The sequence below is a fragment of the Podarcis muralis genome, chromosome 15 (assembly GCF_964188315.1).
Source record: "Podarcis muralis chromosome 15, rPodMur119.hap1.1, whole genome shotgun sequence".
NCBI lineage: Eukaryota > Metazoa > Chordata > Lepidosauria > Squamata > Lacertidae > Podarcis > Podarcis muralis.
Window position 1 is genome coordinate 36559800 of NC_135669.1, and position 17121 is coordinate 36576920.

Below are 17121 nucleotides of genomic sequence, written 5' to 3' on the forward strand. Positions count from 1 at the left end.
TGGAAAATCAAGGTCAACGATAGTAATGTAGGTAAAATCAGCTCAGTGGAAAGAGGTCGCCCTGTCAAAGAGTCAATACTAATTAGGTTAATAAAACTCTACTTGCCTACAGTTAACACAGTTGCTCATTTGGGTGTTAGATTTATTTAGGTCAAATTACATTTGTACGGCTTGAAATTAATTGATGTGGCTTCTCCCTCCCTGGTAACTTGAGGCGTTTTCTGCACTGGGTTGCTACCCACTGGGGGAGGGTGGGGTGGCAAGTCAACACAAAATACGTGATAGTAAGCCTGAAGAGTCCTGGGTGACACTGCAGCTTCTTCACAAGCATTTGAAAACAAATTGGCTCCAATGAGTTTTGGTAATTAAGTATTGCAGCAACAGGCTAAGAAACCAAAAAATCCACCATTCCCACAAACAAGCGAACTGTTCTCCAGTAGGGACCTTCAGCCTCAAGCATTAATCTGGGCGGCCCACTTCCAAGTGGCAAGATGTACAGGGCATTCTGCAGTGCTGCTATCTAACCTTACCAAGACCCCAAGTTGCATTACAGCAGAAACTCAACATTGGCTAGATGCCGGCAAGAAGCTCCAATGCGGGGCCTGAAGGCAACACACAGCCACATGCCACTGTCCTTAATCACCCCCCTCAACATACTCCATTCTGTGTCACCATCAAGAAGACCTCCAAGTATGTCTGCTTTTAGATGCATCTCTAAGCCATGGTGGCTGATGCCCACTGAGACCGGCATGACAGAGACCAACAGGAGGTGGCGCCTGAGCCTGCTAGGCCTAGCTTTGCTCCCATCCTTGCATTCTAGAAGTGAGCAACACCAACTAAGGAGGAAGCTGAGAGGCAACAGCACCTCCTGGACTGGTTGCAAGCAGGAAAGGGCCAGCTGAGGGTAGGCTAGTGGGGCAGTGCCCCATCTGCCCTTAGATGCCAGCCTCTGCTGTGTCTATGCCCGTGGCCCTCACCACATTCTACGACAATGAATTCCACAAGCAGATTTTGACTGCAGGTGTCCCCCGCCGCAACTTAATTTTTCCTTGCTTCTCCAACTCTCGCTTCAACTAGAGCTGAAGTTCTGGGGCTGGCTGGAGGCTGTGCAGGAAACCGGCTGATAGTCTACCATGCAAGTCAGCTGTCAGGCGGGGAGGCTGGGCAGCCTAAAAAAAGCCCCACTGTGCCTAAGGTCTCTCTGGGGCTTCCTCTGCCCTCACTGACGTCCGCTCTGGGCAGGGTCACCTCGTGAGCTGCAGGGACTCTCCCCCGCCATTTTCTGGTATGGTTCTATTTATTTCCTGGCGCTCCACATATATGTGGTTGTGCGCAAATAGAACACACATTATGTGGGGGGACACCTGTACTTAGTAAATGGAGGGCAACTGCCCCCTTTAGAGCTTTTACAAGAGACAAATGTTGTGTAAGCCAGTTGCCCTGCTGTACCAGCCCACCCCTCCTTTTATCTGCTCTGCCCCACACCACTCACCCAACTTGCATTGTCACTTGAAGCACTGCTTTCCTCCAGCTTGAAACCCAACATGATATTCTTTTGCCATCTGCTTTTAACTGCCTAATCAAGCACAATCTAAAAGCACATAATCTTTTCTGCACCTAGACAAACAAAAAGAACGAAACGCATTTAGTTTTATATGCATTTAATAGTTTACCAATTGGTACAATAAGATTTTTGTTTTAATATGCAGAAAACATGAATAAATTTTGTTTTACACAGTCTGAGAGCAACAAATCTTACTGTAAAACACAGAGCAGTATTATATACATTCCTTTACTGATTTTTTTTAAATTTTAATTGTGTCAATATCTTCAGTTAACTCCTACAGTCTGGGGGTGAGGGGGGAAGCTTTCTCCAATGGCAATCTCTACACCGTTCTTATGGGGGGGGGGGAGAAATAAAGATGCTTGTCGTCATGTCAGTGTTGGGATCAAACTTCTAAAAACGTGGAATATTTTGCTAATTCTCTTCAGAAAGAACTTTGGACAGCTTGAAGGATATGCTTAGGACAAGAAAGTGGTTACTTACAAGGACACAGCAGAAAGAGAATAAAAAAGGCTGGTTAACATCCAGTCATGACTTGCCAATCTGGCTCAAACTTTTGCCCACCCTCTGCCCCCCCCCCAAAAAGAAAACCCCCCAAACAAGTTTCCCTATTTTATACACATCATTTCTGCCACTAATGGAGAGGTTTTGCAGTAGCTAGTACCCTGGGTATTTATTTATTTTTAAATATACACAGCCAGAGTGAGAATATGGAATAATTAAGTGGATTTTTTCTTTTTCTTTTTTCCTTCATTCAAATTCTGTTAAAATTTTGCACTCAAAACAATCCACGTCAGGATTATCAAGCCACTGCGGAGGAAAAACCCAACCCAAACCGTATCCTTTTAAATAGCTTTCATGGGGTGGGAAGATGGGATGAGGGACGGGCAGAGAAGTGAGGTGAGAGGAGAAGAGAAAGCTATTTAAGAATGATTTAAACAGGCAGTTCATTTCACATTAAAAAAAAAGAGAGAGTTTAGAGGTAAATGGGAGAAGCAGCCAGGTGTCAACAGATTAGACCAGGGGTGGAGGGGTAGGGGTAGCTTGGTGAGGCGAGAGCCAAAGCTTTCAAAATACTACAGTGCTCCACAGCTTGACAACTTGCTAGCAACTAGTATTTTCTGGGGGTTTCTTTAAAAAAAAAAAATTGTGCCCTGGGCACTTCATTGGTCACACCACACACAAAAGCAGGACGGCTTTAAAATGAAAATGGTAAAGTGCAGGATGCTCCAAGTCATCAGCTCTCAGATTGTGTCCAAATCAAAAAAGAGGGGAGGGTGGATTTTGCACTTTCAAAAAGAAAAATGAATCTAGGATTTATTAATTTTTTCCTGGGCACATCTTAATAATCCATGCAGTTCTGGAGTGTGTGTGTGTGTGTGTGTGTGTGTGTGTGTGTGTGTGTGTGTTTTGATATACGTGTCTAGGTATGTATTTGTGGCTTTGTTTCAAGAGACTGGACACCGAAACTGGTCTGTTTGGAAGCGTGGTGCTTGACCACTGCCCTTTCAGTTTTAAAAACAGAATGCCACTCTTTGTGTGACGGAACACACAGCAATACACTCCTGAATACCTTCCGATATATTTTTTAAAAATCCTCTTTCAATCCAAACCAGTAAACCTCAGCGCTTGAGACTCTTCACGGGAGAAAAAGAAAAGGCACAGGATTAAGATAGCCAGAGAGAAGCACAAAAGCCAACTCCTAGGGACAACTCCACCACACCACCAACTTCTCCCCTCTTCCATTTTCTTTTGTTTTAAAACCAGGGGTGTAACTGCTGGTGCAGTCTACAACCACTCATGGTAATGCGCTTATTATTGTAAACCGGCTAAATGGACGTGTAGCTTACAATTTTAAAGTTACTCAATGCCAAGGAGGTTTCGTGACTACTAGAGGCTACAAAATGGTTCCTTTTTTATCCTAAAACCATGTATTATGTTCAAAGGAGTGAAGGGAATAGTGGTCAAGCTCCCATGTTAATAGGTACCATAGTTTCATAGAGTCTGTAAATGCAGAGTTTACCTTTAACCCTTAAAAAAGAAAAGAACCAGGATTTCTACACCTCAGCCAAGAATTACTTTACAATTGCTAACCAGCATTGCTATGACTGCCCCACTACAGATTCAGAAATTCTCAAAAAGGCAAAAACAGCAATGAATTTCCTGTCAAAGCTTAAAAACGAGGGTTAAGACTTCAAAATGTGTAAGATTCGGCTTGTGGGAAACTTGCTCACTAAAAAACTGCATTCTCCAGAAGTCAGGACTTGCAGCCTAACTTACTCCTCACCCTTTCAAGTCATTCACTGCCTTTGGTTTCCCAGCTCCCGTAAAAGAAGCCAAGCACCAAAAAATCCTCCTTGCGGGTGAACCAAAATGTGTGATTAAGCCTTATTTCTACTGACATGCAAGTAACCCTCCAAACAAGTGGGGGGTTTTGTTGCTTTTTTGTTTTAAGGGCCAGTTCTTTTAAAAGCCACAGAGCTAACAAAACAAAATACTTCACGTGTGTTAAAATTTGTCAGACCGGCAGTTTGTCCAGACTGGGGTACGTGGGTTTTTGGAACAGACCTGGTTAGTGAAGGGCTGGACTTAAAAATGCCTATAACAGAACGTGACCAATAAAAGGCTGATTGAACGATGCTTGCTCCTTGGAAAAAAGATGAATTGGGAGGCATTTCTTTCTTTTAGAGCTCTTCAAATTAAGGGGGCAGCTTCCAAACTGAAGCTGGCTTCAAAACTCTGTAACAAGAGCAGGCTTTTGCATGTCAACAGGTGGATTTAACATGCGGTTGTAAGGTTATCTAGAAGCTTGCAATGTACCTGCTAGCATAAGTGGTCCTCCTCCTCCTGTTTCCTTCCTTCCTTCTTTCTTTCCTTCTTTTTTTCTTTCTTTCTACAGTGCTTTTTTTGGAGCACTGCAAACTCTGCTCTCATGTCCCATCACATCTGACCATCCTGTGGCTCCCTGTCCTGCTTTCAGACCTTTTCGCTAACTGGAAAGGAGAGGGAATCACACCACTATTACCCTGTTTGCTGCACACTCACCAACTACCAGGGAAAGCAGGGGAGGAGAGAGGACACCCTCAGATATTGTGGACATCGCACAAGCCTGATAAACCACAACCAAAGCCAACAGAAAGCTGAACTGTCAGGAGTCAACTGGGAGATTGAGTCCAACTGTCCAGTTAAGAGCTACGTTCAAGCAAGACCGACAGACTCCCTAAGACACATTTTGCATGGAAAGCATTAAGCTCCAAGTGTTAGAATGCAATAGAACTCCAACAACCATTTCTTTAAAAAAAAAATACACGTCACATCATACCAAGGTTTCTCTTCCTATATTGCAGCTTGTTAGTATCAGGATACTAACCTCTTTTTTTTTTTTTAAACGTGATAGGAAGCCAAAATAAAAATATATCCTATTGATTTGGCAAATATATCAGGACGAGAAAAAACTGGAAGTTTTAATTAGTTTCCATTAATTACATAAGGTTCTAAGTTGCAGCCTTGTTTATCTAGTATCCTTAGATTTCTTAAGCACACTTAAGTGATGTTGTTACAGAGATACGTGTTTCTTGAAAGAGCCCTCCCCACCCCACCCAAAAAAAGAATCCGTATGAGAGTCACTAGTTATAGGCACCACCCAACAGAAGAGAACGGGTGTTCAGTTTATCCAGCACAGAACGGGATTTTGCTGCTGCTGCTGCTGCTGCTGCTGCTGCTGCTGCTGCTGCTGGTTTAAGTGCCCTTAATTCAACCAACCAGCTTCTGCCTTCGCAGGTCTGATGTGACCAATGCCAGCCCATGTCCTTAAACCTATGGTACTTCTAGACAACGTATGTAAATTTACAGTATACAATTTGGATTCACCATGCATGAATACTTTGTGTGTAACATTTAATAAGCTCAATCTACATCCAGAATAATTTACATGAAAGGACAATATTTATTTTAAACAGAGCTCAATGGGTAACCATGGTATCCGAGTGCATCCAGAGGGGGAGGGAAAGAGGGGGGTGGGCCAGGTGTGAATTCAATCAACGGCACTCCCACACTTTTACTGTTTGATCTACGCTGCCGGTAACCACAAAGGGCGCTGTCTTGTGGAAATCTGCAAGAGAGAGGGGGGCGGGGGAAGACAGGAAGTTACTAACAGCACCACAAAGGATAGGTCAATACTAGAGCTGAAAAATGCCCATGATGCTGGATCAGCCAGAATATTTTAAAATTCAGTACATATACTGTGAGTGGCCATGGCAAATCTTTATTGTTTCCTACACTGTAGAGTTTATGCCTGAAGGGAACCTGCTAGGACTTGCCGGCTTTCATTGTCTTCCTTTAGCTTTTCATCAAAAACCTGTATTTTGAGGCAGTGGAGAAACTGCCTCCAAGTCTCCTCTTGGGTAAGGGTTGTATTAATTGAGGGTTCCAAAAACACACTTGCTCCTCCTCCCTAAGGAACCTTGAGAAGTGCAGTCTGTGCACAGATCTGTGAAAGGAGGAGATACCCAGCTTACCCTAAACTACAGCCCTCATTATTTCCCCCTCTCACAGGGACAGCCATGCCAGCAGATGATGCATACTATTAGTGTAAACTAACAGTGCAGACATACCTTTACTCTGCCCTCCTCCTCCTAACATTTTTTTAAAAGAAAAATTATGGTGCCACTGATGCAACGCACCTTGAGTTACGTCAGCAAACCACTAGCTGAAAGGCCCGCGTCACAGATCAGCCATCAGCCATCATTAGCAGTACAGTCAGCACAGCAAGTCAGGGATGGCTAGCCAATAAATGTAAAGCAGCTTGGCTTTTACGGGTCCTGTGAACTGGAGAGGTGGGGGCAGAGGAACAACCAGCTCTGAACAAAGGAACAGGGAACAGGGAACCTCTACCTCAAGGGATATAAAGGAGCTTTGCTCCTGTTGAAACCAGCTTCAGTTTTCATTATGCCTGTACAAGCAACCAATTTCCCCACTTTTTCCTTTGCTTGAAAAAAAGATTGCTGCACAGAAACAAATGAAACCCAACTGTCTTCACTAGCTTGGCAAAACACTACTAGCATATACTTTCCCTGTAACTTCCAACATGCCCCCTTCCCCTTTCTTCTTTTGTGAAGAGAGGGAGGCCAGACATTTTTCGTAGCATGGGGACTTTTAAGCCAGCCTGGCACAGGTATACTGTCTAGAGAGTATTTAATGCAGTGCTGTTCATCCCTTCTTAGCTGCAGAGTGGTGGCACTGGTTTATGCGCCAGGCTCCAGGTAAAGACCAACCTACAAAGAAGACCTAGGTCTGTACTCAGCTGCGCTGTGCTGGAATAAGTGCACATACATACCCAACGAGGTAACAAAGTGTTCGTGCGCATTGAGAGTCTTCATGCATCTTTTGTTCTTGTAGTCCCAGACACGCAAGGTCTTGTCATCAGCACAGCTCAAAATAAATTTCCCCCCAGAATGGAACAGGACGCCACGTACCCAGTTATCATGGCCCACCTGTTGAGAGAGAAAAAATGGCACAAGGTCACAAGAGAGTATGTATTGTGTGCACACCTGAACATTCGCAACATGATTTGAAATCCAATGGTAAGATCATTCCACTACTTGCCCCAAACTAACCGCCTTGGAACTATAGGAAATTGAATTCCCCAGATGAGAACAGGGCCCTGTGATGGATTATTCCTTCAATCTGTACAGATTCTAGTCATTCTAACTAGTCTGGCTGGATTCCTCAGAGACTGTTTTGAGGTCATCCAGGCAATATTGTCTCATCTACTCCCTTTTGAAGCAACAGTATACAGGATTGCAGTCCGACAGGAGGGGGACACACAGGAACTTACAAGTGTCATAAGGCACATGCCAGTACTAATGTCCCACATCTTAATGGTCTTGTCTCTAGAGCCAGAAAGCAGGAAAGGCCCAGGCTTGCCACTCTTCTTAGTCTATAAAGAGAAGGAAATTACAAAAATGAATACTTCAGGTGGTAGAAACACAGACCCACCTTTGGAGTACCTGAGACCTAAAGCAAGCACAAAGAAAGTTGTGCTCCAGGTAAACAGGACTCAGAAGTCAATTAAACACTTTATGTTAATGAACATGGCAGCAACACTCACACACTTTTAAAACATAATTCTTTAGACTTTGCCAATGAACATAGAAAGTTGTTTATGTTCAATTACAATTAATGATCTATTTAAAGAGAAGCTTGTTTTTCTAATGCACCGATACCACTGTCTGCATTTTTTTAAGCTTACAAATAGTTTAGCCACTCAAAGAAATCTTAGAACTAGAAGCAAGTTCCCTACCCCTCAATAACGACATTGCCTGGGGTAACATGTGGGGCAGGGGAGAGAAATGTCCTCCAAGCACTAGGCACTCCTGCCAAATTTGGCCTCCACTGGCTGTTTTCTTCTCTCTTACTCCCTCCCTTCAGTATCCAGCCTGAAGAAGAGTTCTCGAAAATTTAAAGTCACTAACTGGTGCGACTATTTAGCCCATTACCATAATGCTACTGTTTTGGACTGTTAAGTTTTACACTGAGGCCACATTTCTATGTCAGACTGTCATGCCCACTGCCAATTATTCTGTTCACCGTTATTCTCCACCGAGGCTCACACCTCCTTCTTTCAAATACGTGTGTCTCCCCTTTCTCCTTTCACTCAAGACACCCACTAGAGCTGCTTAAGATACTCCCCCCAAAATTCAACTGGGAAGTCTAAAAGAGAAGGGAACCAGGGACATCTATCATTTGATCTTTTGCTCTTAGAACAAAAGAGATAAATGCACAACTCCATAATCTATTGTTCACATTCAGCCAAAACGCATTCATCTCTCTTAAGAGTCCGGAATTCTTAAGTGTATGCGTCTCCCTTGTACACGCCTCCATTAATATCTAAGCCAGGATAGGCTCAGGCTAAAATGACTTCTTGAGCTTCACAGCTCTCTTCACCTTCCATGCCTTTCTTGGGGAATCATTTCTGCAACGAGCCAGCAGAGGGCAGAGGAGAGAAAGTGAAGCAGCTAAGCAGTCAGCTGAGAGATATGACCTTAAATCACACACACACACACCTTTTATTTTAAGTAAGTGAAAAAAGGGACCAGGTTCAAACTTGGCCACTGTTGAGTGATAGCATATGTCCACTGTGGTGCCCCAAATAATTCAGAAAAGAAACGTCACTTCCATAAAGGGAGATAGCCTATTTCAAGAGGCCAAGTATGTAGGATTCTGACACGCTCTAGAAGAGCTCCAGAACACTGCACTGAGCAAGAAGGAGTAAGAGTCTAGTGCACTTGGGGAGAGGGATGTTCTTTAAAAAATGGGTTTTCAGTATGTAACCACACAAGTTTGCCCAAAGCCACCACCTCTTCCTTTTTGAGTTAAAAAAAAAGGGACTTTGAGCTTTAGATCAGATGTTTATCTGAATCAAAGGGGTGGAATGGCTGTGGGAGACAGCACCAGCATGTGATGGAAATCCGAAGCAACAAGACACCCACTACAAATCCCACATGTCCATGCATGCCCCAATGAAGAGTAAGAGGTTGAAATGTACACTGAGGGGAGGGGAGGAGAGAGGAGAGGAAAGGAAAGGAGAGAGAAGCGCAATATAAGACTCCTTACCTCAGATCCCGTAGCTTCCGATATGGTGGAATAAGAGCTCTCTGGAGCCCAAGAGATGCACTCTACCACATGCTCATGTTCTCTGAGCTCAGCTTTGCACTCCTTTGTTGCTACCACCCAGACACGCACCGTCTGGTCATTAGAACTACTGGCAATCAGCGTGCCATCCTGGTTAGGCCGCACCATGCGGACCCATTCTCTATGCCCCGTGAAAGTCTTCACGCAGTAGCTGTTTGCAAGGAAAATAAACAAAAAGAAGACCGCTGTTGACAGAACACTACTATATAAAGCAAGAATTGAAGTATTGATGGTTTAGGGACAATGCTGGCGTTGCCAGCAGTTGTAAACAGAATGTTTTGATAAATGAAAGGTCTAAATTGAGTTGAAAGACTGGGGGAAGTCTGGGCGAATGGACCGCAAGAAAACAGCAGCTAGAACAAGGGGCTGAGCAGAAGGTTAAACCAAAGGCTATTTGGATCATTTAAAGAATCCATTTCCAAAAGGTAATACAAAATATATATCAGAAGGAGAAGTTGGGAGAATCCTCAACATTGAGGCAATCTTGAGACTCTTTTTAAAAATGAACATTAATTATGCCAGTTTTCTTCTTCCTTCATACTGTTCTTTCTCCTTCTCAGCATTTCTACACTAGTGACATACTAGTTTGTCATTCCTTCTCTCAGAGATCTAATAGGATTCCAAGAAGCACCAAGCCACAGGATCGGAGGGAGGTATAACAGTTAAGCTTGTACAGAAGATATCCCTTTGCTTGCAGTCTTCTCCACCTTTCTGCATGTTTTGAGAGCAACTGCACCGAACCTTGCCTACATCAGGCTGTTCATCCATTCGTGAGCCCTATCCCACTTGCTGAAGACCAATGGCATATACCACTAGTCACTAGCCTTCCAGATGTTGCGGACTACAATTCCCATATTTCCCAACTGCTGGCCATTCTGGCTGGGGCTGATGGGAGTTGAAGTCTAACAAGAGCACATGAGGTTCCCAATCCCCATGTATTAGGGAGAATCTTCAAAAAGCAACCAGGCACTGTTTCTTCCATCACATGAACACATCTGCAAGGTCTTACCCTGTTTGAACTTCCCACATTTTGATGGTTTTATCCCTCGAGGCAGAGACTATATGATCCCCATTGGGCATGATGGCTACTGAAGAAACATTATGATCATGACCTAGAAGAAGAAAACAACACAACAAACACGCTCACATCAGGCTTCTACTGTGACTGTGTTAGCTCACAATGTGTGTGAAGAGTACTCGATTCACACAAGCGACAATAATCCTGTATAACCCTCAATATGCAAACCAGGGACCCAAATGAGAGAAATACAGGATGTCTACAGTGGTGATCTGGCTATTAGAAGAAGTGCGCGGCATGGTTTCCAAAAAAGAATCTCGTGAATCTAAATTCTTCTTAAATGAACTTGAGCAAGAAACCAGGGCGCTTAACCCACCCCCAAAACACACACATCCACACACCCACTGGCAGGCTGTAATGAGCAACATGAAACTATCATGGCTGCATTTCCCAGTTTCAAAGTCAGGCAAGGCAGGTGCGTTAGATGTTCAGCACTTTTGCCAGCAAAAGAGAAAGTGATGCTGCAGCAGCAATGAAGAGGGAGTGTGCAGTACCGTGGTGTTCCAGGCAAGCAGGCATCAGGTGGTCATATATGAAATACTGAGAACACTCTGGTTGCCACATCTCAAAAATCTATCATTGAGCTGGTAACAAAAGTTTGAAAGGGACAGGCAAAAAGGTGCAAAGGTGGAAACACCATTGCCCCCTTGCCCAAATCTTGCATGCATGCCAGAAGACCTCACACAGCTCTCATCTTTGTACTACAAAATCTTAGGAGAAGCTGGAAGCAGCAACACTCTTCTTTAGAGGATTTCCTTCACTGCATGAAGAAACCCCTCCCCAAAGTTTTCCAAGCATGCATAGCAGACAAGGGGCAAGCGACGCGGCGAAATCTATTTATCCTGTTAGCTTTGGGGGCAAGCAGAAGCAGCCCAAGTCTTTCTTTCACAGCGAGGCTTGATTTGTATTGCTCCAAAGCTCAGTGTGATGGGAGAAGCTTTTCTCAGATTCTAGAGAACTGGAACGGGAGGGGAGTTTGTGAAGATGTGCTCTCTCGCCAATGCTTCTCTGGGAAACAGCAACCATCTTCTCCCATGCTGGGTCCAGTGACACAGTACTCCTTTCCGCAGGCCGTAAATGCAGTTATAGAGGCACATTCTGCTTATACAGGCTCTTTAAGGACATTCCTAGGCAGCAACAAGAAATGGCCAGAACCGCTGCTTCTGCTATTTTTCCCTGGTAAGAAAGGCAGGCAGCTGCCTCCAGAAAGCTGAACAGAGCAGGGGGGGGTTGCACATGAAGCAGAATTCACATTTGCAAAACTCTAGCCTAGCCTAATTCACTCAATCCCTTTCAAGTCATATTTTCCCATTTCAAATGTTGAGTCCTTCCCATTGTTTTGAGCAGTTAACAATGCTTCAAACAAGCAAGCTATGGTCTGATCACAGAAGGCAGGCAGGTTTCAACTATGGAGCAAAAATTATGCCCTCCTTGGGAAATATCCAAGATTCTTATATAGCTGGCAACAGAATGAACCAAAATGTGATGCTTCCCATGGGTACTTCAGCTCTAACCATACTATACAGTAGAGCAAGATTGCCTCGTCTCATTTCCCAGCAAGCTAAGGAAATGGGCCCATATTAAAGCCTTACAGCTCCCACTTCGTCCAACTAGCAATAGGGAACACAAGCCTGTTAACATTTCAAGCACAGACTGCAAAATATACCCAGGATACTGACCAGGTAACAACCATCTTTTTATCTAATAACTCAAAATGCGAACATGGTGGGTCTGTGTTTTGACTATACAAATTTCAGATTGCAAGTGACAGCCCCCATGATTATCTTCTTTCATACAGAACAATTCTCTGCTGGAGAGTCAGAGAGACAGCTAAGCTAGAATCATTCTTTCCAACAACTAGCTTTACATGTGCAGTAATTTTTATTGAGAGGAGAGCATTCAATCGTGTGATGCCCTCCCCTCCACGTCTGCTGACTGAAGTTGTATAGTTCAGCCATGAGTTTACCACATCATATGTGTAAGGCAGGGGTGGGAAACCTCCTGCCCTCCCCCATTTGACCTGCAAAGCCAAAGCCGTGCCTATCTGCCCAGTACACCATCAGGTGTGGGGCGGGTACCCTCAATCAGCTGATTAGCAGCATCTGCAAAGCACGCTGAAAGGGATTTCTCAGGACCCAATAATCAGCTGAGAAGCCCCTTGCAAATCGCTATCTTGCAGCATCCCCCCCCCCCAACCTTGGTTTAAGAGTTCTGCATCCCCTTCCTAATTTCAGTTTCAAGAAAAGGGCAAGTCTGGACTGGTTTGATTTTAACTCACAATCCAAGTGTGGGATTCCTCAATTCCTTACCATGCATGGTTCTGATGCACTCAAAGCCCTGGAAATCCCATAGCTTAATTGTCATATCTGCAGAGCAGGAGGCCAATAACTTGCCGCTGTGGTCGAAGGAAATATCCTGCACTGAGTCTGTGTGGCCCTTCAGGGTTCGTTCAAAATCACCTGTCTCATAATCCCATACCTAGGAAGCAGACAAAGAAATTGGTGAATATCTGCCCTCACAAAATATATATATATTTCTTCCAGGCTCTCATTTGCATTCAAAGCAGCTGTCTGGCACTCTGTTCAACATTAATTCAAAATGGAAGAGATGGAGCAAGGGAAGAACCAATAACATTTTCGAAGGGTATACTGACTTTTCAAATTAATTAGACAATAATAAGCACCTCTCCTCTCTCCACCCACCCATTTCCAAGATAAATCAATAAGCCAGAAGACAGCACATTTTGCTGCTCTTCCTGTTGCCTTAAACAAGAGCAGACCCCCTTTCTATGGGATGATGCGCATGTTTTATTTGTGTAGACACATAAAACTCCTGCTTTCTATGAGACAAAAACAATATTCAGACATACCAAGGTAGAATACTTTATTTCAAATTCTTGAATATCTGCCTTGCACACATTGGCAACTAAGAATAAAGCCAGAATAAAAAATGGGAGAAACCAGTCACCCAAATGGGTCATTGGATGCAGGGCAGAACACAAGTTTTTAAAATATTATTCCATTTGCCTTCACGCCAAGGTTCCAGCATTGGTCACAACAATTAAAACAGTTATTAAAAACAGTTTAAAGCAACTTAAAACTACAGAAATAAAGTGGGTCCTAAAAATATACATTCTCAAGTGTCAAAAGCCAGAGGTGTATCTTCAGCATTTGCCACCAACTATATAATGAAAATGCCAGACACATCTTTGTCAATAGCGACTTCCACAACTTAGGGCCTGCCAAAGAAAATGCCCTCTCTTGGGCCATGCCCCCCTTTTTGAGGGACGTGGAACTACCAAGAGGGCTTCCTCTGCCAATCTTAGCAGCCAAGGGGGTCTGTAGGGAACGAGTCAGTCTTTAAAGCAGTATTCCCAATTGGTGTTCAGCAGACATTCACGTAACAAAAACTACCATAGAGATACCAAAATTTTCAAAAGTAGGGGCTTGGCTTTTGAAAAACAGGGGATCTACAGTACTTAGCTAATTGGGAATCACTGCTTTAAAGTATTTGAGGCTTAAAGGGCCAAGCCATTTAAGGATCTGTCTTGTGATTACCCCATCCTCCACTGTTCAACTCAGTCTCTTGTGACTCCAGAGCAAAAGGTGTGCTGGGGTTTGTTTTTGTTTTTTATGGGTCATGTATGAAAAACCCAATTGCTTCAGGTGATGTATTAAAACAATATATTATACGACACAGCCCTAAGTATTAATATACTCACTACAAGTCTGGCCAGTGCCTCCTTGCTTGCCAGCCTCTCCCCACTAACTGTGCCAAAGATATTTGACTGTACCAATGCCAGCCCCAGCAACTCCTTATATGCAGAGTAAAGGTGGCTAAGAGACAGAGAAGTTCAGGGAATGGGGGAAGAGTCCTCTGAGGGGAATGGAACAGAGATGAATGTAAAAGGACATGGAAGCAGGGATGAAAGAAACTAGCAGTTGTGGGGAAGGAATAAGGTACAAGTTGAGTGGAAAAGGAGAATGAGGAAAGACATTACAGGAGCTGGGCTAAAATACTTATGAGAGGCATGTGGGGGTGGGAACAAAAAAAATAGAAGAAAATCTGTCTCCAATTAAAGACACTAGATCAGCAAACGCTGCCTGAAATAGGGAGGCTGAATCACAATGCCTCCAAGAACAAATGTCTGCACTTAGCTTGAGGAAAGTTGAGCTATAGAACTCAACCTGCCACAAGGAAAATGCTGTGGCAAAGTATTTAGCTACTTCCAATGATGCATTAATATCAGAAGAAAGTTATGCTAGTATTTGCCAGCTGATTGTGCCAAACTCTGCTTCTATCTGCCACACTTTTATAACTGGTTCTGCCCCCAGCACCCCAATTTTCACTGGTGGGCCTGAGTTTTTTAGCCATCCCAAGTGGGCCCTGGGTAGAAAGTATGAGGACCCTTGTTCTAAGCAAAAATTCTTCCACCAACAAAATATGGGCCCAGTACTCACCAAGGTGGCCAACCTGTGTTCTACCAGTTCACAGGGATGGAATGCTCCTCCATCCAATAATCACCACCATTATCCCTGCATACAGAAATCTAGCATGTCAGGGGGAAGCCTAGCCCTTTGTGGAGGGAATCTGTGTTGTGTATAGAAGAGCAATAGTTATGGCCCAAAGTGGAGCCTCAGAGCGAAGATAACAGGTTGACCACCTCATTGAGAATGAAGCTATAACGAGATTCAGGCTCCAGCAAGCTTCCACATGAATGAGTCCCAAAGACTGGAAACTACTATCAACATACTCATCATGTGTTCTTGGTGTTCTTACTAAGGGCCACAATACTACAGTACAATAAGTGGCATACTTGAAGAATCCTAAGCTGTTTAAGATTGTACATTATATTGTGCCAGGAGCGTGCCTGCAGCAAACGAACGCAGGCTTCGAAGAGTGGGTGAGAATAGTACATCAACCCATGCCAGCTTCAGGAGGCAAACCACCAGGCTGCATATTAACTGAAGCTTCTACAGTGGTGCCTCGCAAGACGAAAAGAATCCGTTCCGCGATTCTCTTCGTCTAGCGGTTTTTTCGTCTTGCGAAGCAAGCCCATTGACAGCTTAGCGGATTAGCGCTACAGCGGTCTAGCGGCTTTTCGCGATCAGCTGTTAAGCGGCTTATCAGTGGAACAGCTGATAAGCGGCTTAGCGCCTTAGGAAAAGGGGGGGGGAGAGCGAAAAAAACCCGCGGGGACTCGCAAGATTTTTCGTCTTGCGAAGCAACCCCATAGGGAAATTCGTTTTGCAAAGCGCCTCCAAAACGGAAAACCCTTTCGTCTAGCGGGTTTTCTGTCTTGCGAGGCATTCGTCTTGCGGGGCACCACTGTACATTTCTATGGGTGACCACAAACACAGAATGCCATTTTGCAAATATATATATATATATATATATATATTACTTGGGCCAACACAGTCCAAAAGGCACAATGGGAGCCATATCCCAATTCTGATCAGCTCACACCTCCTGTGTCAATAGCCTGCAGCATCCCCTTGAGGTGCACAGACAGACCAGGTTTATAGAAGAGTCTTACCTTTATTGTGGCATCCTCTGAAGCAGAAACCATAACACTGAAAACTGGATGGAAAATTACTCTTGTGACAGGACTCCTGTGTCCACTCAACGCATACTTTTCTGGAGGACGAGGGATCCATTCTTTAGGGTCTCGCTTCTGACCAAGTGGTCCACCTGAAGTAAACTCTTCCTTAGCTTCATTTAGTTTGGATTCCAATTCCATAACCTAAATGGTTTTGGAGAGAGGGCAGGGAGAGAGGAGTGGAGAGAACAAACAAAAGTGTAAGACAAAAGGTGATACCTGGCGTTCAACTTTGTGATATATCACCAGCTAAACATCATGATATACTGATATATCACAATGTCTGAAAAAAGACCTTGCAAGTCATGAAGGACCAACACACATTGACCATCACCAAATCTACAGCAGCCCTGGAACTGTGCCACACAGCTCTCAAATTATCACCAAGTACAAGCTGTAACAGCTAAAAGGAACCGAACAAAACCTGAGAGCCACAGGAAAATATCTGCCTGGTTATCTTGAAATCAATCCAACCCTCCTTAGCTCATTTTAGCTTTGAGAAAATGTGTTTGTCGTCATTTTTACTTTACCTGAACTTTGTTCCCTTAGATATGAGTGCAAGTCTACTGCTCTGTCATTCTTTCCTTATCGGCCAGAATTTTTCTCTTTCCTGCGTTTTGCATCAAATATCCTTGCTACGATTACCTTTAACAATGCTGCTTGTGTTTGTTTAAAGCAAAAACCTGCCAAGGCTTCAGCTGGATCCTATCTCCTACATACCTCCTAGCCTTGAGACCAGTGGGCACATTTAGAGGAATTAGGAGACTAGAGCTGGGTGATACCTGGTTTTCAACCAGCTAAACATCATTATATACTGATATATCACAATGTCTGAAATAAGAATGAAGCTATGCGGAGGCATTGTCTGACTTCACGGTTTTTCACACATTGTGATTTCTGCATAGCACACACAGACATAAATCATGATTTGCAATATATTGTCAGGTCAAAAATTATAAAACTGGTTATCATAATACGGACTTCCAACCGGATAGGTTGTTTTGCATACTTCTTTTAAAAGCACTGCAGCAGTGTTGCCAGCAATATACCAACTGAGGCTTGTACTTACCTTCTTTTGTAATCTTATAACTGATGTCCATTTCTTTTCCAAGAGTCCAGCATACTTCTTATCTAACTCTTCATTCTGAAGATCAAGACAATTGTTGTGAACACATAAATTGTAGGACT

General features: G+C 43.7%; 1 protein-coding gene across 2 annotated transcripts in view; it reads right to left on the reverse strand.

Annotated features, from left to right (window-relative positions):
• Window positions 1-1644: 1644 nt before the first annotated feature.
• PAFAH1B1 (platelet activating factor acetylhydrolase 1b regulatory subunit 1) overlaps window positions 1645-17121 on the reverse strand; it is a 54683-nt gene continuing 39206 nt past the window's right edge. For both annotated transcript variants that reach the window (XM_028708656.2, XM_028708657.2), the window contains 8 exons: window positions 17003-17077; window positions 15871-16077; window positions 12644-12812; window positions 10266-10368; window positions 9179-9407; window positions 7401-7502; window positions 6900-7056; window positions 1645-5675 (listed from right to left, as the gene is read on the reverse strand). In XM_028708656.2, the coding sequence (XP_028564489.1) occupies window positions 5602-5675; window positions 6900-7056; window positions 7401-7502; window positions 9179-9407; window positions 10266-10368; window positions 12644-12812; window positions 15871-16077; window positions 17003-17077 (1116 nt within the window). In that variant the 3' untranslated portion in view covers window positions 1645-5601. The remainder of the gene's footprint in view (window positions 5676-6899; window positions 7057-7400; window positions 7503-9178; window positions 9408-10265; window positions 10369-12643; window positions 12813-15870; window positions 16078-17002; window positions 17078-17121) is intronic.